Genomic DNA, 27,755 nt, shown 5'->3' with positions numbered 1-27,755 from the left:
TCAGGTGAGAAAATAGAGTCTTTGATTAAATGTTTTGTTCAGGGATAGGCAGCCAGTCCGTGTCTGAAGCAAGATGCAAACCTATATCTTCCCTAGCCCCAAGCACAGTATTCTCCATTATACCATACCGCCTTTGACTGTAGGGTTATACTGCTATGTGGTATACAAATATAAAACAGATTAGTATAATATATTCAATATATTCATAATAGTTATGCCTCTAAGGTCAAATATTTTCAGCGTTCTAAGCAGCCAACCAACAAATAAACTTTAGGGATATTTCTGCTGTGATACATAGTTTATAAAACACTTTACATGCATTATCTCATTTGATACTCACAATAGCCCTGTGAGTTAAGCTAAAGTAGTGTTATTACCCATATTAAAAATGGGAAAAATTAAGCTGAGAGGGGTAAGGACAAAAACCTGTTAAACTTCTAACTTATTTAAAGCATACTTCAGTGCTTCAAAGGCAACCCAACCTGAAGCATGGTATGTACATTTGGTCAAATTTATCTCCATGGGTAACATTTTTTTATAAGGACATGCATAAAGAGTTTCAACTTGGGATTCTAGGACCACATTTCTATATACATACAAAACACTCCTTAAGTGAGAATAGGGACTCTTGATTAAAAGTCAGGCTGGGTCTCTGGGGTAAAGAGGTGTCTGCGGATTATGAAATGATATGGGGGCTAGAAATGCAGCCTCTAGCAAGAGACAAGCATTAGGATCTGGGTTGGCAAGACTGCTAGAGCAAAGAGCTTTTTTTCCTTCACAAAATCTCTGTCCTCCACTGGATTTGAGAGTCTGAAACTCTAACAGAGTGAGGGCCAAGAGCAAATTGCCTGTAGTGACACTTAGGAAATAGCCTGTCTGTGTGTGTTCATCCTTCGTTTTTGAAGAAGACCATGCCATCAGAGAAATAATGACATGCACTTGACTTTGTTTTGAGTGAGGGAGGGCTGTGCAGGTGACCAGCCTCACTTCTCCTCCAGAACCATCTGAATCCAGTGACTAGATATGCATCAGGATGACTGGAGATGGCCAGAGAATAGACATAAAGGGGATAAGCATTATGCGACACCTTCTCTGTGACAGGCATTGAGTTAAGCACTTTTTTGGTAAATATTTTCCCATTTGATCATCACAACAATTCTGCAAGGCAGGTACTATGTAACAATAATACTATTATTATCTCCATCTTACAGCTGAAGAAACTGAGGCAAACAGAGGTTAAGTGAACTTTCCCACTAGTACTTGAGGTAAAACTGGAATTCAGAACTTTTTGACTCCAGGCTCCATGCTCTTTTCTCTGCTTTATTAAAATAGAGAAAAATACCACGGACTGGCAGGTAACTGAGAGGGGATTATGACCAGCTATTTCAGGATCATAATTTATATATAAAGATAGTTTTTTAAAAAGCAATGGTAAAAAGAATAAGAGACTGTGGAGGTTTTAATCTCTAGGAAAAAAATAATTATCTATATACCTTGGCTTCATTAATACTATATTTTAAGTAAATATATTAATCACCTCAGGTTCATTTTACACTATAAGTCATAAAATCACAGAACCTTAGAGCTAAAGAGACACTTTAAAAGTCCCATGGACCAACTGTGGTGAATGAGTGACCTCTATAACATTCCTGAAAAGTCAATCACCCTCTGCTTGAACACTTCTGGTAAGGGGAATCTCGTTACCTTCTAAGGTGCCCAAAGTGGATGGTTTTTACTATTAGGAAATTCCTTGTCTGTCTCAGCCACAGAGCCTTAGAAGTTGGGACTAGATTTAGGCCTAGTTTGCCATTTATTTCATTTCATGATGGGGCAGCTAGGTGGCACAGTGTATATACACTGCTGGGCCTAGAGTCAGGAAAATCTCTGTTCAAATTTGGCCTCAGACACTTACTAGCTGTGTTATCCTGGACAATTCATTTAACCCATTTGCCTCAGTTTCCTCATCTGCCAAACAGGTGTAGTAATGGCACCTACGTCCCAGGGTTGTTGTGAGGATCAAACAAGATACTAATTGTACATCACTTAGCACAGCCCCTGGGACGTAGAAATCGCTATATGAACGTGAGTTATTATTGTTATGGTATGAGGAAGGGAGCCTGCGATTTCTCATATCAGAGAAGACGAGTCCTAATCCTAGCTCTGGTTACCAATGAACTATGCGGCCTTAGTTCCTCTCTGAAGTTCAGTATCCTCACTTGTACAATGAGACAGCAGAAAAAGATAATCCCAAATAGCTGTTCCCATTCTAAAATCTATACAGACATTTATGAAGATGATGATGATGAAGAACGCTCATGCTCATGCTTTAAGATACCAAGTTTAGAGAAGTCAGGATCCCTGGCTTATGGGAGCTTGTTGTCTATGATTCTGATTATCCCACCGTTATCAAGAACACTCACTGAACTCTCCACTGTTCACTATGTAAAGGATATGCAGGAAACTTGGTGTCTCCCTGTCCCTGAGGGAATTATATCTAGTTTAAGAGACAGGGGATATCTGTTCATTGACTTGAATTATAAATGTTCAAAGAAGAAAGACCAAGTTCACTCTCCCATCAGAACGTCCATGTGTGACCACAGTTACTGAGAATTGACATCTATAGCACCGTTCCCCCAAATTTCTCCGACTCCATCTCTCAGAAGTCCTCTCTGTTCTTCAGAAAACTCATCTATTCTCATATTCCCAATTCTCACATCTATTCTAATACCACCATGCAGAGATAACTTCATATATAGTAGTTGCAAAGTAACCTTAACCAGAACCTTATTTACAATTATTTATATTCATGTGTGTATAATCTATATCTATGTAGATGCCTTTCTGCCAATATATACAAAATATATCAATTGTAACAAAATGTATACCCTGAATAAAATATAGATACTCTCTGTTCCCTCAGTGAAAATTTAACGTTTTGCACTCCTTGATAATTTAAAAGCATATTTTGAAAAGAGCTTTAATTTAGAAATAAATTTCTATAATTTAGAAATAAAGTTTCTGAGCTTACAGGCCACTAAAGGGAAAAAAACCAATCATTCCAGGGAGTGTTACAGAATGAATAACCTATCGCAGCCTAAAACTGAGTTGATCACTTTCCCCCAAAATCTGCTTCCTCTAATTTCCCTCATTCTGTCTCCATTTTTTCCTCACTCACCCAGATGGGAGATCTCAGCCTCATTTTGACTCTTCCCTCTCTCTCTCAGTCCCCCAGCTAATGAGGTGTTAAGTTCTGTCATTCTCCATGAATTCCTGTTGTAGAAGAAAAACACTGCACTCTGCTTTTAGCACAAGTTTGTCAGAGTCCATTTATTAAAAACCTCAGAACTGCTGCTTATAGAGAAGAGAGAAGCAAGGGGCAGGTTTCCTCTTTGTTAGGAGGTTCTCTGACCTAAGCCATATCAACTTACATTTTTACACTGATCAGGAAACAGACACAATTCCACACAGAGATAAAACAACTGGCAAAGCTGAATTACAACATTTTTTATTTGTTAAAATAAAACAATAGGAACCTAAATGTGAATCATCCCTCTGGGTGAATAATCTTCCTGAAATCAATCAGTATGGTCAAAGGTGGAAAAAGAGGTACTGTTCTTAATTGGATTAATCAAAAAGTTCCTGCTCTTAGTTTGATCACCAACTAATCACTTCAGGGGGTCAGGATTCCTTCCAGACTCTGACTGAGTGTAGGAACCAATTAGGTCTTTGATAAGAATATCAAGGACTTCAGACTAGGAAAGGACTCTTTGGAATTGAAGTACGGATAAGGTTTTTCATCATATGAGACCAAGGACTTTTAATAATGATATTTCTTAACATTTTCTTAAAGAAAAGCAATGTTTTTGTCAATTTTTTCTCTCCCTTCTGACCCTTAGTTTCCATTCTCATAGGCACCACCTAAGTTCTTGTTATTCAGTTGTTTTCAGTTGTGTCCAATTCTCTGTGACCCCATTTGGGGTTTTCTTGCCAAAGATAATGGATTGATTTGTCATTTCCTTCTCCAGTTCATTTTACAAATGAGGAAACTGAGGCAAACAGGGTTAAGTGACTTGTCCAGGGTCACACAGCTAGTCAGTGTCTGAGGCCAGATTTGAACTCATGAACATGAATCTTCCTGATTCTACACCCAGTTCTCTATCCAGTGAAGCACCTAGCTGCCACCATCTAAGTTCAGGCCCCTATTAGTTTTCACTTGAACTACTGCAGAACTCTAACTGGTTTCCTTGCTTCCAGGTTCTCCTCATATTCAGATCTGGAGGAGAAGTGAGACTGGTGACCTCCACAGCCCTCCCTCACTCAAAACAAAGTCAAATGCAAGTCACGTTATCATTTCTCTGATGGCATGGTCTTCTTTGGCAACGAAGGACGAACACTCCAATCCAACGCACCAGGGCTACAGTAAACTTCTTAATTCATAGTTCTATTTGTGTCAGTCCCCTGCCTTTAATAGCTTCTCATTATCTATTCAATAAAGTTTAAATTCTTTAGTTTGGCCTCCAAAGCCCTGTGCAGCCTAATTCTAGCCTATCTCTCTAGCATCATCTCATATTGTTTCCTTGAACATACTTTGTGCTCCAGCAAAATTATATAACTCATCATTTCCCAATATTGAACTATCTCTCGCCCATCCCAAGGGTAGGGAATCATTGAGTTAATCAATTAATTACCCCCCACCCCATTTAAAGCAAGTGACAAGATCCTACACCCTAAGTGATACCTTTGCCAGATGAGGACAAGCAATCAAAAGTGTATAAAGCAGGTGAGAGAACAAGGCCTTGCCATCAATCAAAGCAAGCTTTCTATTAAGTACAAAGCATCCTTGATAGTTTGGAAGTCCTTGAAAGTCAGTGAATGGAGAGAAATGACACCACATAGGATTAGTTGAGGGACTTGGTCACATCTTAGAGAATTTAGATACAGCCAATGAGCTACTTTGGAATTAGGATTTAAGCTCAGGGTAGAAATCTTCCAACAAATCCCTCAGAAGGAATTTCAGATTTTGAGGAAGGTAGAGAGGAGAAGAAAATCAGCTCTGGTCTCAGCTTCAGCCTCCTTCCTCCTCTGGCCAGACAAGGACCTCATGAGCTTTGAAGGATCCAGAGGATTTTGGACATCCCATCAGTATCTTAAGAGCATTTCTTGGACAGTATCTATGTTGGAAGACAAGGCCAGACTGTGCTGTTATTATTCAGTCATTTTAGTTGTGCCTGACTCTTTGTGACTCCATTTGGGGTTTTCTTGGCAGAAATCCTGTAGTAGTTTGCCATTTCCTTCTCCAGCTCATTTTACAAATGGAGAACTGAAGCAAACAGGATTAAGTGACTTGCCCAGGGTCACACAGCTAGCTAGTCTGAGGCTAGATTTGAACTCAGGAAGATGAGTCTTCCTGATCTCAAGACCTGCACTCTACCCACTGTGCCACCCAGCTGCCCTAAGGACAGACTGTATATGTTGGGAGGAAAGTAAGATTCAACGTTCTACAATAAGCCCAGCAGAAAACCATGCTATATCTAGAGAAAGATCATGAAGATTTCCCCAGCAAAAGTCTTCCAGGAGCTGTGAGTTCTCCCTTTTGCTACATGCACTCTAAGTTGGAACCCATAAACAGAACCATGGTGGGAGAGATGTCCCAGATTTGGGGAGATGTTTTATATCATTCTATACCACGTAGGAAATGTCCCTTTCTAATTAAGCAAGTGAAGTCTTACTGAATAATTGTTATCAGTCAATAATCATAGAGAGAAGTACACCAGTAGGAGCTCATGAGTTATAGCATTAGAAAGATGTTCTTCTAACCTTCTCAGGGCTACGTCTAGAATCCTGTGGTTCAGTATAGCAGCTACCTTTTGAGAATTTGATCAGTTCAAATGAGGGGTTTGGGATAAGAGACCCCCAAACCCCTGACATATATGCTTTTGTTTGCACTCTATGCCTGATATGCATACTGCAGTTTCCCCCATCTCTCCATGATGAAAACCTTCCAGTCTTTCAGGGCTGACAGATGCCATATCTTCCATCTAGTCTCTCCCAATCCCACTGACCAAAAGTAATCTCTCTACCCTGAGATCTTGATGCACTTCGTTCTGTCTTATACAAATATGTAAGTGAAGATAAGGATATTCTACTATAACTTTGTGTGAGGATGAAATTGTTTTTCGGGTCTTGGATATCGTGGGCAAAAGAACGTTCCATAAAGAACTAGGAAAGAGCAGGAAAGGAGGATGATAATTGCTGGCACTCGTAAAAGATTTTGCATATATTATTTCATTTGTTCTTTACCTTAACCCTTTGAAGCTGGCATAATGTCACCCCGTTTTATAAAGGAGAAAATCAGCAACTGAGTTCTCTTAACCAAGATTAAAAGATTAGTTTGTGGTCAGAAGCAAGAGAAGAACTCAGATCCAGGTGTCTTCTGACTCTGTGAGGAGTGGATTGGGCCCGGAACTTTGAGTCAGGAAATCCCAAGTTCAAATCTGATCTCAGACACACTTGTTAGATGACCCTGGGCAAGGCTGGGCAACTTCTGTATGCCTTAGTTTTCTAAACTGTAAAATGCAGATAAAAATAGCAGGGACCTCCCAGGGTTGTTGTGAGAATCAAATGAGATAATTTTTGTAAAGGACTTAGCACAATGCTTGGCACATAGTAAGTACTTAATAAGTGCTTTTTCTCCCTTTCCTGCCTTCCTTCTCAGTCTAGCACTTTTCCATTTCATCAAGCTCACTCACGTTTTTTTTTCTATAAATACCACATAATCAATCTTCTCTAATGTACTAAATGTCTTCCTATAATTCTTTTCATATTTTGTGCAGTACTCAGTCTGCCCTTCCACAGTTCCTCACTCTCATTACATTACCTACCCATCTCTTAGAGATTTAAAAATGAAATTAATAGATTATTTTGATGGTAATACATTGAAGTGAAGTTGAGCTCTCATTCCAAACTCACATTATATATGATATGCAAGAGGTCATGCAGTGATTACTAGTAAATAACAGTCAGGATTTGAATACAGGTCTCCCTTTTCTCTTAAGTGAAAGTTACTTTTTCCACTACATCATACTGCTTCTTTTTATAGATACTATAAACAGTATGCAGACTCACAAAAGGAAAATATATATATGTACATATAGAGAGAATTTCATCAAAAGTTATCAACTAATATCTTTCGATTAGTTTCATTAAGCTTATGAAATATGATCAATTGTCAAAGCCAGTGAGCCCACATATAAGTATGTTTGTGGGGAGGGGTTGGGGGGATGTACGCTTTAGCTGATTTGTGAGTTTATCAGGTTAATACTCCATCCAACAGTATTGTATAGATTCATAGAGGAGAGAGCTGTGAATTTTGAGTCAAAGAGACCACAATCCCGATCCTATGTCTGTCACTTGGAAGTGGCATAAATTTGACAGATCACTCATTCTCTCTGGGATTCAATTTCCTCATTGATAAGGAGGGGGGGAGGCGGGGATTGAACTAATGGCCTTAGATTTCCCTTCTAAGTCCGTGCTCCTAAGATCAGTCTCTACTTTATTATCCTGAACTCATCATTTATACAGTTATTTGATTTGGTCAAAGCAAGCATGGTGACTGTAAGTATTCATTAACATAGTGAGATCCAAGCGATCTTCCCAAAGCATGGGTTTGACCATGTTGCCTACCTGCCCCCTCTCCCCCCCGAAACTCCATTGGCTCCCTGTCACCTCAAGGACAAAATATAAAATCCTGTTTGGTATGCAAAGCCCTTTTCACACCTTTCTCCTCCCTGACAAGGACTTGACCTCCTTCCCTCACTCAGGGCATGTTCGCTGTCTCTCCTGTGCCTAGAATTCTCACGTTCCTCATCTCTGCCTTCTGACTTTCTTGGCTTTCTTCAAGTCCAAGCTAAAATCCAATCATCTGTAAGGTATCTTGCCTGATCTCCCTTAATGGTAATTAATACTTTCCCTCTGTGGTTTATCTCCAATTTACCCTGAATATAAATAACCTTTTTGTATGCAACTGTTTGAATGTTTCCTCATCTATGAGACTGTGAATCCCTTAAAAGCAGGGACTATTATTTGCCTTTTTTTTTTTTGTATCCCCAGTACTCAGTGCAGGACCTGGAACACAGTAGGTGCTTAATAAATGCTTGGTGACTGACATTATAAAGTTGAAGAAACAAGCTCAGAGGAATCACACAGCTAGAGCCCATTAGATGTAGGATTTAAATCCATTTCTTATTCCTTGATTCCAAGCCCCAAGAGATGCTGGGCAAGTCACTTAACTTGTCTGCCTCAGTTTCCTCTTGTGTAAAATGGGAAGAATAATAGCACCTACCTCCCAGGGTTGTTGTGAGGATATGAGATTATATTTATAAAGTATTTTGCAAAGCTCTTATTGCTGTTATTCAGTCATTTCAGTAGTGTCTGACTCTTTATGACCCTATTTGGGGTTTTCTTGGCAAAATTACTGGAGTAATTTGTCATTTTCTTCTCTAGCTCATTTTACAGGTGAGGAAACTGAGGCAAATAGAGTTAAGTGACTTTCTCAGGGTTACATAGCTAGTAAGTGTCTGAGGCTGGATTTGAACTCATGTCTTCCTGACTTCAGGCGCAGTTCTCTATCCACTAGCTACCATGCACACACACACATACACACACACACACACACACACACACACATTAAATGACTTGCCCAAGTTCACATGGGTAGTAAGTAGTGGTATCAGGATTTGAAAACAGATCCTTTGAATTCAAGTCCAGTACTCCTTCTATTATACTCTGCAGTCTCTTCTACTAGAGAACTGTAGCCTGCACAATAATGTAATCAGGGTCCATTCCCTTTGACTTCATAAAACCCTCCCAACACCAAGGATTCTGCTTCTCTGACTCTTTTTCTGGCCATAGAACACACACACACACACACACACACACACACACACACACACACACACACACTTGAGTAATTTAACTTAATGTGGAAATTTACTATTACAATTTACTAAAAGTTAAATTTTCTGGAAGGATAATGTACACAGATAAATTTCGTTAAATGTAATCATCTAGTTTTGAGAGAGAGCATACCTCCTTGAAATAGAATCATATAATTTATTGTGGTGTAGTTGAAAGAGTATTTATTGTTTTTAGACTGGAGTCACAGGATTTGGGTTTCAATTTTGCCTCTGATTCTTATTAATTAGGAAGTTACTTAACTTTTCTGGGTTTCAGTTTTCTCTCCTCTGTAAATGACTAGATGATCTCTAAGGTCCTTATCAGCTCTTAAGACTATGAAACAAACAGCATATATCAGCAGACAAAGGAAGATTTCCTCATATTTTTGTTTGCTTTTTGGTAGATTTCTTTGTAAATGTTCTTAAATCTCATGCTTACACTGTATTCACTGTTTAAATTTTACTTTGCTTTCTCTCAGTTATGATTTAATGATATGCCCAGAGCCTTTATAAAGAATCCATTTTTAACAATGGTATTTTCAAACCTTGTTGTGCCATTTAGAAAACTGTAGTTGAAGATACTGTGCCATTTTGTACACTTAATGAAATGCTTCACATGATACACTCCTGTTGGAGTTTGGTTTGGGGGGGGCAGTAACCCAACGCTTTATAGATGACTCTGGTATGCTCTTTTCCTTACAGAAACTAAAAATATATAATCTAACGTATTTGTTCTTTTTGTCCCAATTGCTAAATATCTCCAAGTCAAATTGTTATCTGCTCTGCTCAGGTGCTTGAAAATATTTAGTTCTGCCTTCAAAAGATGGTTTTTGTTCTACTTTGTCCTAATATATCTCAATGCACTCAGCCTTTTAGTCAGTAAGGCTCCTTAGATGCTTTCAGAAACACTAAAGGTATGAAATTCAAATAAATCCAACTTAATCTTGATTTGTACTATGTTCATTTTGCAAAAAGCAGTCATTTACAATGCCTGTCTTTAAATTGGTTTGTTTTTTTTGTTAATATATGCAATATATCCCAGACTAAATTATAAACTTCTTGTTTCAATTTCTTCTGTATCATAACTTCTCAACCCATCTCCATACATTATAGCTCATAGCTCTGTGTACAGTGGGCACTTGATTAATACTATTGACTGACTGGCTGGGAAAGTAATGGTGAAAGTGGTGGAAGTTTGTCTTTTTTGGGGGGGGTGGGGGTGGGATTGTCTTCTCTCGTGACCTTTTTCTGGACAGAAGACATTCCTAAGAAGTAGCTCTTCCAAGCTTAATACTACAGTTGTCAGGCTGCAGCCATTATAGATCCTGAGCACGATGCCAGGTCTATGTATATCAACCTTGGAAGGGGGTAGTACTGAATGAGTCACCATAATGTTGCCTATGGAAATAAGTAGCTGATGGCTATATGTCATTTCTTTTGACAAGTAATTTGTGCACAAAACATTTTGCTCATTTTCTATCTCTTCACCAAGTTCCTTCCTCAGTTTTAACTTAAGAACATTACAAAATGTTGTCTTTTTTTTCAAATTTAAAGGTTTAGAAGTAAAATGTTTCTGAAACACAATCTGTTTAAGAAAACATTCTTTGGTTTCTGCACTAACTTGCACAGACTTCTTTCTCAAGTTACTTAAAAGCTTTACCTATGACGTCGGGTCCTTGCCAATCTTTAACCAGGTCTTTTAGTGTCTTTCTATTTATGCTTTTATGAATAGAATGCCTGTTTATAGTCTGTTGTATATTGTCTAGTGCCAAAGTTTAAAATTACTTCTTAGAATCATGAAATACTGTATTTTCCCTATTAAAAAAACCAAAAAACAAAAAAACCTCTTAATTCCAACTAATACATCAATAAGGAAGTGAAAAGGAGGAGCCAAGGAACTTATCAATCTCTGGTTAAAAGAACTACAATAACAGCATCCAGGGGGATTTCCTCTTTCTTTAGATCTTTAACAATCATATTCTTGAGATGTTCCACTAAGGTTCTGCTTGGATGCCTTGCTATGGTATAGAGGTGAACCCAGGTTCCTGAAAGCTATGTCATAGTAATAGCAGGCTTTCAGCAGGTCTAGCCAAGTTAGAAACACAAGCATAGAAGCAGATTCTGTGTTCTATCATCAGAGGACTGGGCTAGCTATGTTTAAAGGTGTTTCTTATCAACTGACTAGCCAGTTTTTTGTCCACATGGTCCCTACTACTTAGGTGTGGAGTTGTGATTTGGATGCTGTCTAGAAAGCTTAGGAATGAGTTTCAACACGGGATAAAATACATTACTTTAAATACTGTGAAGACAGTATCCAGTGCTTTGGTAAAGAGGACAGTAATTACAGATCTGTGATTTTAAAAGGTGTTAGGAAATCCCATTATGGAAACTCCTTCAAATCATGAAAAGCAGTAGTTCATCTCTAACATAACTCAGAGTTGCCTTGGAGCATTGAGAAGTTAAGTGACTTTCCTATGTCTCACAGCTTTTATACATGAGAGGCAGAACAAGAATACAGGTTCTTCTACCTCTGAAGATGGTGCCCTAACCTTTACCCCCACAGTGGCTCTCTGTGCATACTAGGTAACCTTATTACTACTTCTGAAACTATGGTGTTCAACCTATCTGCAAGATTAAATCTGTAGCTTTTTTTGTTGTTATTGTTGCATTAATAAAATTAAAAAAATGTTGAAAATACACTTTAGTTCTTATAGTTTTTTTTTAACCACAGTTCTTTTACCCTTAAATCAATAATGATTGTATTCACTGAGCATTAGCTTCAGAGAACCTATATCACATAAACATCATGGACAAATATAGAGCAAGGAGAGAAACGAGTGGAATCTAGGTAAGGAAACTCGTTAATAAACCTTGCAAAAAATGCCATGGGATCCTTCATAAGCACTAGCAGTCAATGTCTGCATTTTAAGTTTCTGGCCAAAATAGAATACTTCCCCAAACCACAATGTCCACGAACACCACACTGAGGCATTAGCTCGGAACTGACTCAGAAGAAAACCCCTTCTGAGTGACTCACATTACTTCCGAGATCACCTTGGTTTTCCTTGGACATTTCCCATCCCAGAACTGGGCAGGGCTTCTTGGCTGGTTGGGTTGTGAAATCTGACAGGATCATAGCCCAAAGGTGGCATGAATGTGTAGTGTGGAAATACCACGAGAACCAGCAAAGTCAGACATGCTGGGGGTTTTGGTTTTTTGTTGTTTTGTTTTTTTTTTTCTATGAAAGATCACTACTAAGTCCTTCTCACAACTTAAATGTAGCAATTGGTATTTTTATTTTAAGTACAAATAGATCTAAGCCTTTACATCATGTAGATGTTTGTTTGTTTTAGAGGGGGAAAGGCAAGGCAGTTGGAGTTAAGGGACTTGTCCAAGGTCACACTGCGAATTAAATGTTAAGTGTCTGGGGCTGGATTTGAAATCATGAGGGTAGCTCATTGCAAGGCAGAAGGGGCTGTTCACATCAAGGCTCTTTCCCTGGCTCCAGTGATGAGGAGTGGTTCATTTCATATTCACAAAACAGCAAGCTATCACAAGGTAATGTCACATGTGCTCCCTTGCTCAGAGACCAGGGAAATACATGTATTTCTTTTGTCCAGAGATTTTAGAAAAATCAGTTTATTGTTACTTAGGGAACATCATTCTGGACAATTTGGCACAGGGTGCCAACAGAGTGCTGGTCTTGTAGTCAGGAGACCAGGGCTTGAATCCTAACACAGGCACCTAACTAGCTGTGTGGTCCTGGGCAAGTCATTTATCCTCACAAACCCTCAGTTTCCTCATCAGTAAAATGTGCATGATTATACTTCACTACCTGCCTGCCAGGGTTGTTGTGAGGAAAGTACTTTGCAAACCTCAGTATAAATGTATAAATGCTCCCCTTGGGCTCTTTGAAGCACCTCTACTTTAAGCTAGCCAAGTAGGAGGTGAGGGGAGATTATTTTTACCTCCAGGTGGCCTACAGTGCACATATAAACTTTTTAATCATATGCATACTAGGAAATAGCCCAAAGTGTTCCACCATCCACCTTCCCTAATCACCCCTCTGGTGGTTTTTATTGCCTGTTACAAAATTCTGCCCTATTTTCAACTCCTCAGCCCCAACTCCCAAAGGTATTTTCAATAGATCTTCTAGGACCCTAATGCTCCCAAGCTTTTCCCAGGGCTTGTGCCAGATGAACACACTGCCACAATCCTTCTTGATATCTTTGGACCCCTTCACCCAGACTACCTGGTATGGTCTTGGCACTACAAACAATTCATGATATACTAAGGATTTGTGATTTGGAAGAGAAACTTCTGGTATGGTAACTCCCTCCACAAATTCAAATCTCTGAGACTTTCCACAGCCTCATGGATATGAAACTGGAAGACACCTTGGCAATCATCTTTTTCATTTTACAGTTTAGTAAACTGAGGCCCAGAGAGATCAATCAATTTATTCAAAGTCACCCAGGTTAATAAAGTAGAAGATCCAGGTCTTATTTCCAATCCAATGTGAGACACATAGTAGATCTTAATAAATGCTTACTATCTGATCAGACACCCAAGGCCACTTAGTTCAATCTGTTTTAATACAACCCAACTTATCTCTGAATAAGAGTCCCACTCAAAGAAGTGTTCATCCAGCCTTTGCTTGAAGACTCCTGGTGACCAAGGGCCCCTACAACATGCCATCAATATCCCTAAACATTAGGAAGTTCTTTTTCCTTTACATCGAGTCTAAATCATTCATTTTTACAGCTTCCAACCTATCTTTGCCCTGTGGTTCCAAGCTGAACAAGCAAGTCTTATCCCTTTTTCCTCATAACAGCCCTTTGAATACTTGAAGACAAGTGAGAATGTCCTAAGCATCCCTATTTCCTAAAACGAATCTTTCTTTGGGGGAATCTCTGTATTCTTCATTCACTATCCTACTTCCTGTCTTATGGACATTTCTCCAGCCTACTGTTGTCCTCTCCAAAACTGTGATCTCAAAGTACAATGAATGGAGTCTCTGCCCTCTCTCTCATTCTGGATACTAGGCCTCTTCTAAAAGTTCAAGTTTGCAATGGCTTTTGGGGGCCACGTAACACATTGTTCACACATAACCACACACACACACACACACACACACACACACACACACACACACACACTGTAAAATCCCTAGATTTTTCTTTCAAACTGTAATTTAACCATGCCCCCTCCATTTTATACTTGTAAAATGAATTTTTTTCCTTTTTAACTTAAGCAAAATATTTTACATTTAACCCTATTATATGTCATCTTATTCAATTCGGACTACCATCCTTACATGCCAAGACCTTTTTGGATTCTGATTCTGCCATCCAACATGTTAACTACTTCTTCCAGCTTTGTGGCATCTAGAAATTTGATCACTGTGCCCCTGATTCCCTTATTCAAGTTGTTAAGGATGTGATTTGGCACAGGGACAAAAACAGATGTTTGGAGGACTCTACTAGACACCTTCTTCCACACTGACATCAAACTATTCAGTGAGTATTCTTTGGATCTGACTCCTCATCCATATAAAATCAGTGTTCTGTAAAAATGAAGCAATGATAATAAATCATGATGGCAGAATGGATAAAATGCTAAACTTGGAGTCAGAAAGACCTGGGTTCCTATGCTATTTCCGACGCTTATTAGCTGAATGACACTGAGAAAGTCACTTAACAGCTATGTGCCTCAAAAAATTCCCCAGAATTAAAATATAATGTAAAAAAAGAAGGTAGAGAGTGTAGGAGAGACATTCCCCCATGCAGAGCTCCTATGAGCTGAAAAAATACCTTCATGTGTCTCCAATAATGATGTTTCTAAATTATTTGTTAATCTTACATTGCTTTTGGTATCAGAAAAGAAACAATAAATTATGATGAGTGTTGTCCTAGTGGGTCAGTGGGATATAACTTAAAGAGTTCCCACTCTTGGCCTCAGTTTCCTCATCTGTAAAATGTCAGTAATAATACTTGCATTAACTACTTCTCACATGGGTTGTTGTGAGCAAAGTGTACTGTAAATCTTAAAATGTTGTATAACTGCGAGTCGTTTTTTTATTCTTGATTTCAATTTACTCTGTTCTAATTCTTTGACAGTGAGGAGTCTCAGTGGGGTAACAGGAGGAAAAGACTGGACTGGATTGCCTTCAGGAAACTGCAGAATTCCTTTAATGACTCTATGCTCTCCATGAAAGCAAAGGCACATTTTTTTCATATTAACGTTCTACCTGTGCTATTGTTAGGTTGTGAGACACAGAATACAATGGCTACCAAGGAATTAAAAAGGAATATCGGTCAGGAGGAGGTTCATGGAAGATGGAAAGAAGGTGCAACATAAAGCCACTGAGGGGTTCTGATGATGTCATCAAGGGTTTGGACAATCTTAAAAAAAAAATAGTTTGGTCACATGGCAAGGGTGAGAGATCACAGCTGGACAGTCGGAGTGCTCTACTGGTAATAACCTTCCAAAGTTAGGAGAAAGTGAGAAAGACTTCCAGGACCTTCAATGGACCCCTCAATGTCAGTCTTTAAAAAGGAACATGGATAAGAAGCACAGGATAGATGTCTTCCAATTTACATCGCTAGAGGGAGTTTCCAAATTGAAAAAATCACAGGTCCATTTCAGTATGTAAAATACCGTAAGCTTGATAAATGACATGACTTGCGCTTGACTTTGTTTTGAGTGAGAGAGGACTGTGCAGGTCACCAGCCTCACTTCTCCTCCAGAGCCACCTGAATCCAGTGACCAGATATTCATCAGGATGACTGGAGACGACCCAGGATGAGGCAACTGGGGTTAAGTGACTTGCCCAAGGTCACACAGCTAGTGAGTGCCAAGTGTCTGAGGTGAGATTTGAACTCACATCCTCTTGATTCCTGCACTGGTGCTCTATCCACTGCACCACCTAGCTGCCCCAAGCATGATAAAACAGGAGATTGAATTGATCAAATACCCTAATGTTTATCAATTTCACCTTGAGTCAGTGGTACAAAATATATAATAATTAGGCATTTAACTTTTTTTTTTTAATTTTAAAGAGAAATACAAAGGCAAAAGAGAAAGAAAAACAAATCTACTAATCTACTGGCCCATGTTTTGAAAAATAACAGCAATTTTCCCGATGCCATGTTGAAGTATGCTTGGCAAATGCTGACCTGGGATAATGCACCTAGTACAGCAAAAAAAAAAAAAAAAGTAATCAAAGCTTCTTGAAAAAAATGAGATCTACTTCTGAGGCTGCAGAGATATGTACAAAGTTTTGATTCAGATCAAGCAAAGAGAATTTTTAGATTAGTGTAATTCTCTCCTCGGCATGTTCAGAATTGCATTTCAAACAATAACAGCTTTATTAATTTCAAACCAAGCTGTCATCCAAATGTAAAGAACATACCCTTTGTTTAGGCTGGCTTACAGTACTTATCAACTCTTTCTCCAATACAGAAAGGCTTTTTCATTCTGTGTAAAATGAGTGAGGAGGCTTTTCTAAAGTGTCCTGAAACAATTCAGTCTTGGCCTGACACCAGACAGAGAAAATGGGAGTCAGCTAAAAAGAATTTTTCATAAACTTAAGAAAGATTGAAAATGACGTGGGACTAATGAAATTTCAACTTTAACCAGAATATTTCCTTCAAAAAGTATTGTATTTGAAGTTCTTTGTTCTGTGCACAGATGGATAGTTGAAGTGATTCTCCATGGGAGGGAAGGAGAGAAGGGGAAAAGGTTGAAAGGGAGAAGGGTCTCCACAAGCAAATTTACTTAGCAGCTAAGTGCATATCTTTTGTTTATTTTTTGTTAATTTTTTTATTGGAAACTTCAGAACATTTTACAGAAAGGAACCCAGAATAAGCATTTTAAGATAAATGTTCTTTATAGTACTTTCCTTTAATTAGCCCTCCGTCTTGAAATGCTCTTCACTATTTGTCAGACAGAAGATTTTTATATACAATAAGACCTAAATAGCATATGCATCTCAGAAAAAGCTTTCTACTTTGAAAGTAAAAAGAACCCATCACAACAGAATGTTATTCTCAGGAAGAGATTCATAGTTAGTTTTAACTTTGCTTTCTCATTTCATTGTTTACTTTCTTCTACCTGCCTTACAAAGGCAATTGGTTCAAATTATAGTTCAATTTGGAGGGGCTTGTGGACAATTTTAACAGCATATTAAAAATGTAGAAGACATACACCCCAATAATATAAATCTAATTTTATGGTACAATGCAGCTATATTATCACAAGAAATATAAAACAAATTAACCACCAGATAATTATACATAAAATAGATTAAACCCTAGCTAATGGAATTTAAACTTTTGGGTTGTAATTCAATGAATTAAGGCAAACAGGTAACTTTTTCACTTTTTTTCCATCGGAGAAAGAAAACTGTGATTTTTTTCTAGAGCACCATTTAACCAAAAGAAGCTAATTTGGGGCTCTTCTTTGCTTAGATTTTCTCTACTGATAAAAAAAATTCCACGTAACTGACTACAAAAGCAAAATACTACTCTATTTGAAAACTATTAGAAGTGAACTAAGAAAACTAACAAGATATCAGAATTAATTTTCAGAGCTGAAACAATTTCTGAAAAGTTTGCATAAATTAAATCAAAGGTAAAATTCAGTTTTCATACTTTTTTGATATTTAGGGTCCAGTGAAAACAGCACAGAAACTGAGCTCTCTTTAGCAAAAATCACTCGAACAAAACCTAACCAAAGATTTTTAAAGTCATGAATGTTGATCAACAAGCAAGAGCGGAAGGAGAAAACATACTGTTTATGAACTTTAAAAGAAAGAGCAAAACATTCTCTTATTTTGTGAAATTTCAAATACTTAACACTACACATGCCTATGTGCACTAGTTTGAAAAGAAATAGCAAAAAAAAAAATAACCAAATTTAACAATGGTTTTAAAAAGTGATGGTCAACTAATGATACACCCAGAGAGGTATTTGTCACTATCAAGGGTCTCACAGAATCACATCTTGTCCTGATCATACCTGCTTGCCAGTACAAAGTAGGCTGCTGACCAATTATGAAGTGTTTATCTGTACAGTGGTACCTTTGTTCTCCAACAATGTCAGATTGCAAATGTCCTAGAACACATATTTACCTGGAGGATTCTTGGCAGGATCATTGTGGCTTGGACTTCCTGATTGTCCAGAATCTGTAAAGAAATCAGAGAAAATGTTTTCTTTTTAATTTGTTTTTGAAAGAATTTCATAATCCTTATGAGACCTTTTAAAAATTAACAAAAGGCAACAATAGTTAGGAGCATAAATGAATTAAGTATAATTTCCTAAGCCTTTCCTGAAAAAAAAAACACTTGGGTTAAAAAAAAAGATGAAGAAACATGCACGTCTCCTATGCAGGAAAAAAATAAGTCTAGCATGATAGAGGTACAACAAATTCAAGGTCTAGACATGGAAATAGAAGGTACCTACAATGTTGGGACAGTATCCTAGATTGTCACAGTATTTTGAAATCAGACATAATGTTTGAGTGTAAATCTGCTTATAAACAAACATACCAACCTCCCCCAATGGCAAGTTTTCTTCTTACTGCCAAAATATTCAACAGAGTTAACTTTTCCAGTATTGTGTGTGTGCACGCATATGTTATGCACATGCAAATATTCTCCCTACCACCTGCCCTCTGCCCATATTTCTCTATGTCTCATAACAAATATCACCCAGAATTATATTTATTTATTCATTTATTCATCTGCCAAATATTTATTAAATACTTCCTGAGTACTAGGTGCTTTGTACACAGCATCAGGTACAAAGTTTAAATGTAATATGGTTAGTATCCCCGTAGTCAACAGTCACTCAACAAACTTCTAGCAATAAAGCTCTTAGTCTAGTAGGGGGATAAGACATAAATTCAGATAACAAGAATATGTGCCATTACATGGTAAGTATCAACTGAAGTGCCATGTAATACCTGAGAAGGAAATTCCTTACTAACCAGAGGACCAGGGAAGGTTTTATGAAGAAGGAGGAATTTCAGGTGAACTTAAAAGAAGGGGTAGGACATTGACAGATGAAGGAAAGAGCGACACAAATAGATCAGCAATTGATCAGTGACACCATGAATGATGCAGATTACTAAGGAGTAGCCAACATGGCTTTGTGGAGAAGTAAATCAATTAATCAATTGAATTTCCATCCATGATGGAGTGACAGACCTTGTAGATAAGAAGCAATCAATGAGACATCTCTGAATTCTACATCTCAGCATGTCTTCTCATCAATAATATAGGGGAAAGCAGTGTAATTCATATATTGGCAGAAGGTAACAATACCCTACAACCTCTCCTCCCCCACACCTACTCTTCATTCCTTTATGCCACATATCTCCCACCATTATCCATGTGGTCTGCACACTATTGGAATACACTCACTCATGGATTGCTCTTTAAATGTTTACCAATTTTGTCTATTATTCTTGGTTTACCTCTACCATTAAATTACATTGTCCTCAAGGAAACAAGAACTCTGCCTCCTTTTGCAGTCACACTTATGTGATTTAGAGTGCTGTGAATGTAGAAGTCACTGAAAAATGCTTGTTGAACAAATGGGTAAGAATCAGAAACCTCATTTGCTTGTCACTGATGGATTTCATCAAAAATAATGAAAGGTCAGACTTCTACAAAAAGCTTTTTGTTTACAAAATTTTTCTCCCTTTTGAGGTAGAAAATGCCAATGCCATATGTCCATTTTAGAAATGGAGAAACTGAGGCCAGGAGAAGTTACATCTTATCTATCCATGTTTTGCCAAGGCGGGCAGTGTCAGAGGAAGGAATGAAACTCATGTCTCTGGACTCATAGCCCAACACTCTTTTCACTATATTTTATAATCAGAAAACTATGTATCCTCTGTTACTGCACAATACAGGTTTTCCCAAAAGTCTTAATGCACTTTTAATCTTTAATAGGTTGAAACTGCATTAAGCCTTTGGGGACACTATATACATATATATACATATGATAGTATTTTTATCTGGGGGACCAGATCTGTGATTTCACTGGTTTTGGGAAGTGAGGACACTCCCTCTCTCAGGTCTTCACCAGCTCTGCAACTGACAGTCTTGGTTGCCAGGAGCACTTAAGAGATTAATTGATTTGCCAGATTCACCCAGCCAGCACTGTCAGAGACAGGACTTTGCCTCAAGTTTTCCCATTCCACTACTCCACACTACCTCTCATTGGATAGTGTAATACAGTGGAAAAGGGGGAGGGGGAGAGGAAGAGGAAGAGAGGGGGAGGAAGAGGAAGGGATGGAAGGGGAGAGAAGAGGGAGAGGGAGAAATAGAGAGGGAGGAGAAGGAAAAAGGGAGATAGGGGGAAGGAGAGGAAGAGAGAGAGGGAGAGAGAGAGACAGAGACAGAGAGATAGAGACAGACAGAAAGGCAGAGAGAGAGAGAGAGAGAGAGAGAGAGAGAGAGAGAGAGAGAGAGAGAGATTTTAACTAGGAAAATCCTAAGATTTTTTACATTTACTTGACATTCTGGTGGTGTAACCCTTTAAAGGGGGATGAAATATTTGAAGACTGTATCTATTTTTTGTGTGCTATGTACAAAACATTTTCCTCAATGCCAAGCAGGTTATAATGTACGACAGTCCCTGTTCTTATGGAACTTGTAGTCTAATAACATTTCACATTAGGATTAAAGCTGCAGGAACAACCCCATTGTCAGAACAGCAAGTCTATACAATACAATATATTATAAAATAATATTTATTAAATAACTACTATACAGAGAACACTATGGCAGGAACTGTGAGAGCTATAAATGTTAGATAAAAAATTTCCTGCCTTCATGGAAACTACAGTCTAGTAAGAGATAATATAACACTCAGTCATGTGATAAGTGTATTAGAAAGCTACAAAACAATATACTATGAAGGGGAGGGTCATTACAAACTGGTGGATCAACGAAAGGATGATAGAGGAAGTGGAATTTGACTTGGACTTCAAAGGATAGATAGAAATTCAACTGGCAAATTGGGGAAGGGTGGACAGTCCTGGCAGAGGGATCTGTGTGAACGAAAGTATGAAGACATTGAAGAAGATTTCCCCAGTATGAATTTTTTTGACACAGACTTTTAACTGGGACAACAAAATTGTCCTCATAATTTTGTGCAGTGGAAAAACATGATGGGGATGGGAGAGAGAATTATGGAAGGAAGATATTACTCCATTCCTCAGCGAGTACCTAGCTATCACCCTCCTGAAAATGAAGAAATAAACTCCCAGCACCCCTTCTGTATGACAACCACACAAATCTCTTCTTGGGAAACACTAGTCTATGTTCCTGCCAGCTTCTATTTTCACCTTCAAACAGTATGAACCATTTCCTGAACTGAAAAAAGGGGAACTACTAGAAACCACAACTATTTGAAGGAAATAGACAATTGAATTCCAAATCTTGAGTCAAATCTTTGACTTGCATAAAAAATGCCTTCCCATAACTCTCTAATGGTGCTGACAAGTATATTTTTAATTATTAATTCTAATTATTAATTCAAGTTTTATGTTATCCATTCTTAACTTAGAAAGCAGATACATTAAATATTTTATACTTCTCTGAAAAAATACGGCCGTTAAGTTTTAGTGCCTGACTTTTGATTGTGTGTGTGTGTGTGTGTGTGTGTGTGTGTGTGATGATGATGATGATGATGAGTAGGAATTCATTAAGTGAAGAAGAGGAGAGAGAACATTTGAGGCAAAAGAAACAAAGGTACAGAGGAGCAAGGCTGTAACTAGCCTTAACTGTACCTGGAGCAAATTCAGTTGGGAGAAGCTGCTGGGGACAGTTGAATTAATGGCAGAAGCAGGACTGGTAATCTACAGCTATCACTGAGGAGGAAGTACCTACCTCATCCCAAGACACCAGTGACCTATGACTAATCCCTACTGCTCCCATGCTAACTGGAGGTAATCCAATGAGGTATGATATCTCTTAAGTAAAGAAAGAAGTATCCAGAGGATGTCGGCTGCTCAACAGTGTCAAATGCTGAAGACTGAGAAAATAAATCTTTGGATCTGGTGATTAGAAGGTCACTGATGACAAAACACTGGTTGGGCAGAATCCAGGCTGTATGGAATTTAGGTTGCTAAGTATTTATTTTTTACAGATGTTCAGCAGAGAAAACAATTAATCATTTAATTGATTAAATATTTAGTAAAGCCTGCTAGAGTATGGAAGAAGAGCTAAAAGACTGGTGACTAGGGTAGAAAGGTTAAGTGAGGTTTTTTTGTTTGTTTAAGAAAAATTGTTGTGACCTAAATACATTTGTGGGGCTGCTAGGTAAAGCAGTAGATAGAGTACCAAGCCTAGAGTCAAGAAGACTGATCTTCCTAAGTTCAAACGTGACCTCAGACATTTACTAGCTGTGTGACCCTGGGCAAGTCACTTAAACCTGCTTGCCTTGGTTTCCTCATCTATAAAATGAACTAGAGAAGGAAATGGCAAACTACTCCAGAATCTCTGCAAAAAAAATTCCAAATGAGATCACAGAGAATCAAAACTGAGCAAACAACTTTCAAAAAGAACGAAGTACGTTTGTAAGCAAATAGGGAGAAGTCAATGGGAAGAGAGAAACTGACCATGCATAAAAGATGTTCTATGTACCAATGTCATAAAGGAAGCAGGAAGGGAGAGGATGCATAGACAGAGACATTAACCTTAACAAACCATATTCTTCTCTGTCTGGATAAAACGAAAAAGTAGATGATAATGCTAAGAATTTTTGAGAACAGAACCAGAGGATTTGAGGAAACTCCCATAGGAAGGTCTCAATCTTCCCAGTGAAATATGAAGCAATCTGCTACAAAATGGAAGGTGGAAGGAACAGAAATATTTTGTAGTATCTTTAGGGAATTAGATAAAAGACGCCACAAGGATGAGTTAGTCTTGTAAGTTTGCCTTGCAAACTTATAGAGAATTACAGAGAACCTAGCTAAGATTATGTACTACAAATCTGTTGTGGTGAAATAGAGTTTAATTTCATGTATCTCTGGCAACACTGAGCAGTCCAGAAGCAGAAGCGGAGACATCAAGATGGTAGAGGTTATCCAAAGATGAGTTTTAGCAGGATAGCCATAGACTGAGAGGCAAGGGATTTCACAGTTGTGATGAATTATTAAAGTAGCAAAGGAAACTAGGGTGGGGGAACAGAATTAGTATAAAAATAAGGGGAGATGGCAGTAGAGGAAGCTATAGTCAGAAAGCAAAATTTCAAGGTTCATCTTAAAGGTGGAAGATAAGATCGAAGAGGAGGCCATGTGTACCACTGTATTACCTTGTATTTACTAATCTGCATACATGTTGTTCCATGACCTCCTCCCCCAAGCAGAATGTAAACACCTTGAAAGCCAAAAGACTGTTTTAGTTTTGTCGTTGTCCACTTTTCCAAATGCGGAACTAGAAAAGACCGCAGAGGTCATCCTCAAGGCTATGACTTGAACTTAAGCCTTTTAGCTCCAAACCAACTACAGAACAAACTACTATGAAACTCTCAATTTATCAAGTATTTATTAAATTCTTACTGCACCAGGCACACAGTATACAGTAAGTGCTTAATAGGTACTTATTAAGCTGATGTGGGATAGAGAATTCCCTTTCAAATCTAAATTTACTAGGGACCTTTTTTTGGTTTCTGTGTCTGTTAACCCACTGTGCATTAACCAAGAGTGCAATTTATTTAAATTCAATTCTCTCTTTGTTTCTGTAGAGAAAGCTAACCTTAAATTTGACTCAGTATGGTGGCTACTATGTAAACAAAGGAATTCCTGCTATCCTAATCTGAAGGAATTTTACTATAGAAGATCCAGTGAGTATGTGTCTGGCATAAAAAACAGAGGGAATGGGGCAATCTAGGATAGGTGGGCATCACAACTAACTGATTCATTAAATTCTTTCAGGTCCAAGATTATTTTATTCATTTATCAACTCTTCTCCTTAAAAAATGAATTTTAGATTATGGGTAAAATCTAGCAATAAGGGCAGGGATATAATGCAATAAGAGATGCTAGAGGAAAGGGGAACTCTTAGTGTGAATAAATGAAATAACAACCAGAAAAATTCCAGTTGAAGAAAAAACTCATTGAACAAAAACTCTTAAAGTATGAGACTTAGAGAACTGGTTGAAATTATTAATTTGGCTTATATTTCCTAGAAACTTGAATTTATGAAAATCACTTGCAGAGAGAAAGGAAACAGCAGCAATGCACACCTCTCTGGGTTCTTGATCAGGAAGAATCAATAAGTGAGAAGATATGGCCTGGAGTACAGAGATAGGCTCATGGAAATGATGAACATGAACTTGGACAGGCTTCAAGATACAGTAGAGGACAGAAGGGCCTGGTATGCTATGGTCCATGGGGTCATGAAGAGTCAGACATGACTGAGAGACTGAAATGAAGGAAGTAACCTGGGAGATGGGTATCCTCTGGAGAGGGCTCAGTGTTAGATGAGGCAGAAAAGAACTGGGATCTGGGTAGAGAGAGAGCAAGACTCCAAGACTGAGGCTTTGGGGCAGGCTTCGCCCCATCTAGCACTAGATACATTCAAGGATGTATGCTCATTCAGTTCAGATTCTCTCACCCCAACAACCATATGGTGGAGTTCCATTATAGACATTCCCTGTTAAACTGGTGACAGAGGTGCCCTCTCAGATCTGAATTGAATTCTCACTCTCCAGATATAGCAAGATACAGAGAATTCATTTTCTTGTTGACTCCATGACTCAAGGACAATAAATGGGAATAGGGTTTGTTTTATAGAATTTCACTTCACAGCCAAGTTGGCTGGAAAAAGCAGGTTGAACTAGATGATTTTGAGGTCCCTTTTAGCTTTAAATTCCATGACTTTATAATAAAATATCAATTCCATATATCAAAGGACAACTGAAGAGTGAATAAAACCCATACTATAATCTGCTTTGAGTCTCTTGCTGGAACTAAAATTAGTCAGCATGTGATAAAGGGCTCCTTTGTCATATACCTTTGCCTTAAGCAGGTGAAGAAATAGCCCTTTGTCAACTAAAGAATACCTTCAGTACCAAAAAAAAAAAAAAAACCTCCAACCCACCAACCTTTCTCAGAACAGTCTCCTCCTTTCTCTATGAAAGGTTATTAATGATCACTTTCATAAGTTTATATTCAATTTAGTTTACTGAGATAGTATGGGGGAGAAAGGGGTTGGAGGGAGCTTGTGGGGATTAAATAAATAGCATGTCACAAAGAAGCCGTCAGGATAAGGGGGGTAAAGAAAAAAATATAAAAGACTGAAGTAAAAGTATACAAGCATTGAAGGAAATTTAAAAAAAGAAATAAAATAAATAAGAACATAGAAAATACAAGGCAGTCTGCCTTTTTAAAAATGTGTGTGTGAGCGTGTGTGTGTGTGTGTGTGTGTGTGTGTGTGTGTGTGTGTGTGTGTGTTTAAGTGGACACCTGGCCCTTGGGTCATAACCCACCCCATGCATACCCCCACCATCACCACTTATGATGTCTCGTTCTAGGCATTTTGCAACTTACAACAACTGATTTTTCTAGGATTTATAACAAATTAACTTTACATAATCAAAATTCCTATTATGTAAGCTATCTTGTTTCCCTTTCTCTGCTCCTTTCCCATCCCTCAGCTAAAACAACTGCACAACTTCAATTTTAGTGGATTGTCATCACCCGTTTGGGTGACACAAAAGCTTACTTATTGTTTTACAACATTTTCTTTTCCCTCTATTAAATGTTTATTAAAATAACACCAGAAACACGACATGGGAAAACTGAGTAAGTACTTTCCTTGTCTTGCATAAGTATGCAAATGTGTGGGAAAGTTTTGGTTCACTCACTTCTGTCTGTCTTTCTTTCTTAAATAGTACATTATATTATTTGGAACTCCCTTCACTACACAACTTTGTTAACAGGCTAAAATATGTGAAATGTCGACAGCATCATTTTGTTTTCCAAATTCCTGTAATATCTTTGCAGAGGGGTCTCCTCGCCAGCCGTCATTCTGAAAGAAGTCAAGCCTTTCTGGAATGAGTTTTGCAGAAACAGAATAATGCTTTAAGAGAAAATGGCTTGTACAGATTTTAATTCTCCCCTCGTAACTCATATTTCTTCTTTGGATCACTATACCTCCTTTCTTGTAATCGATATCATTTAAAAATATATTCAATAAATTAAAACCAGGTATTTTAATGGACGTGCCACTTTGTCAGAGAAAAAGTAGGACACAGATAGTAGACAGGCAAACTACCCCCCTCTCCTCCTACCTCCCTAATGTTCTCTATAACTCACACTAGTTCCTCTTTCTCCAGTTCTACATTTTTCTAGCATAGTCTGCCTCATATTTCTTTGTCCCTATCACCTTCTGCATGCTTTTTTGTGTACATGATATGTCTACTGCCTTACAACATATACTCTTTGAGGACAAGGGCTGGTTCCTGTTTTTGTTAATTTCCATATCTTCTATATCGTTGTACCATGTATGCAGTCGGCATTTAAATAGTTGTTGAATTATATTACAAAATAATGTTTCATTTTTGAAAGAATCACTTCTTACCTGAGTTGCAAAGGATAGTGGATTAAAAGCCTATCATATCCCAAGGGTTGAAAGAAGGTAACTTTGGGCAGTCATCAGAAATCAGTGTGATACCCACAACTTGTTTACATAGAGACTATTAAAAAGCTGCCATAGGCAGTAAACACTTCTTTCCAAGTGGACCTGAGGTCAATTCAAACTAATCAGTAGGTACATATGTATGTATGTATGCACATATATATATACAAAATCATGTCAATTCATATTTAACTATTTGCCAGCTCTGTCAGAAAAACCATCATCTATATCTCTTCAATTAACACCCAAATATCCTCACAACAGAGCAGCATTGAAATCTATCTAAATCTCTTGTGCCCCAAGATTCCATTCTTTCCCACAATACTACCTGAAGGATTCTCAAACATAATGGTCACACCCAGCTTCACCTACATTTTCTTTTGCTCTCAGCAATATTTGCCCTATATGCTGCCTCCTCACCAAATGGGTCATTGTTAAATTTTCTAACTTTGTAAAGGTTGTGATTAAATCAAGATTATGTACTATGCTTAATGATCTATGTGATAGTCCTTAAATTAACTGATTCACGTCTTGTTCTGGTTTTTGAACTGTCCTATGAAGATGTAGCTCATTCAGGACAAATAGAAGTTTTATATTTTTAAGAACAATCCATTAATAAGTACTTATTAAGCACCAATGTGCCAGGCACTGAGCTAAAAGCTGGGGATACAAAAGAGACAAAAAACAGTCCCTGTCCTTGTGAAGCAAGCTATATACAGAATAAAAAGGAAATAATTAACAGAGGGAAGGCACCAGAATTGAAAAGGGTTAGGAAAGGCTTCCTGGAGAAGATGCAATATTAGCTGGAACTTAAAGGAAACCAGGGATGCTAGTATCCCACACATTAAGAAGAACAAGCCTCACTAGAATTCAATAAAGATATGCGCAAGAGTATTTCAGTAGAGAAAGGAGTTTTACTTCATGATTTTGAATTTTTTTTAAATGAGCCCCCTCACTGGAGAGAAATAAGCCAAAACATTATTTATTCAAAACATTTCTTTTCCAATTTTGAGAAGATTGCATGTTTGTTGGAAACAAAACATTTCCAGCTGTATTGTAAGTTTTCTGAAGAGAGTGGTAAGATTTATGCTCTTTCATAGTCTAAAATAAATGCTTCCCATATCTTATGATGCTGGCTGAT

The 27,755-nt window shown here is 37.9% G+C and overlaps 1 protein-coding gene across 7 annotated transcripts in view; it reads right to left on the bottom strand.

Moving 5' to 3' along the window:
• The window catches only part of NFIB (nuclear factor I B), a 269,499-nt gene that overhangs the window by 87,467 nt on the left and 154,277 nt on the right, over nt 1–27,755 (bottom strand). For all 7 annotated transcript variants that reach the window (XM_072596270.1, XM_072596289.1, XM_072596299.1 and 4 more), the window contains exon 3: nt 18,089–18,142. In XM_072596270.1, coding sequence (XP_072452371.1) covers nt 18,089–18,142 — 54 coding nt within the window. The remainder of the gene's footprint in view (nt 1–18,088; nt 18,143–27,755) is intronic.

This window comes from Notamacropus eugenii, chromosome 1 (assembly GCF_028372415.1).
Source record: "Notamacropus eugenii isolate mMacEug1 chromosome 1, mMacEug1.pri_v2, whole genome shotgun sequence".
In the NCBI taxonomy this organism is placed as follows: domain Eukaryota; kingdom Metazoa; phylum Chordata; class Mammalia; order Diprotodontia; family Macropodidae; genus Notamacropus; species Notamacropus eugenii.
The sequence above is the reverse complement of the archived record's forward strand: the minus strand, read 5'-3'. Positions and strand labels throughout refer to the sequence as shown.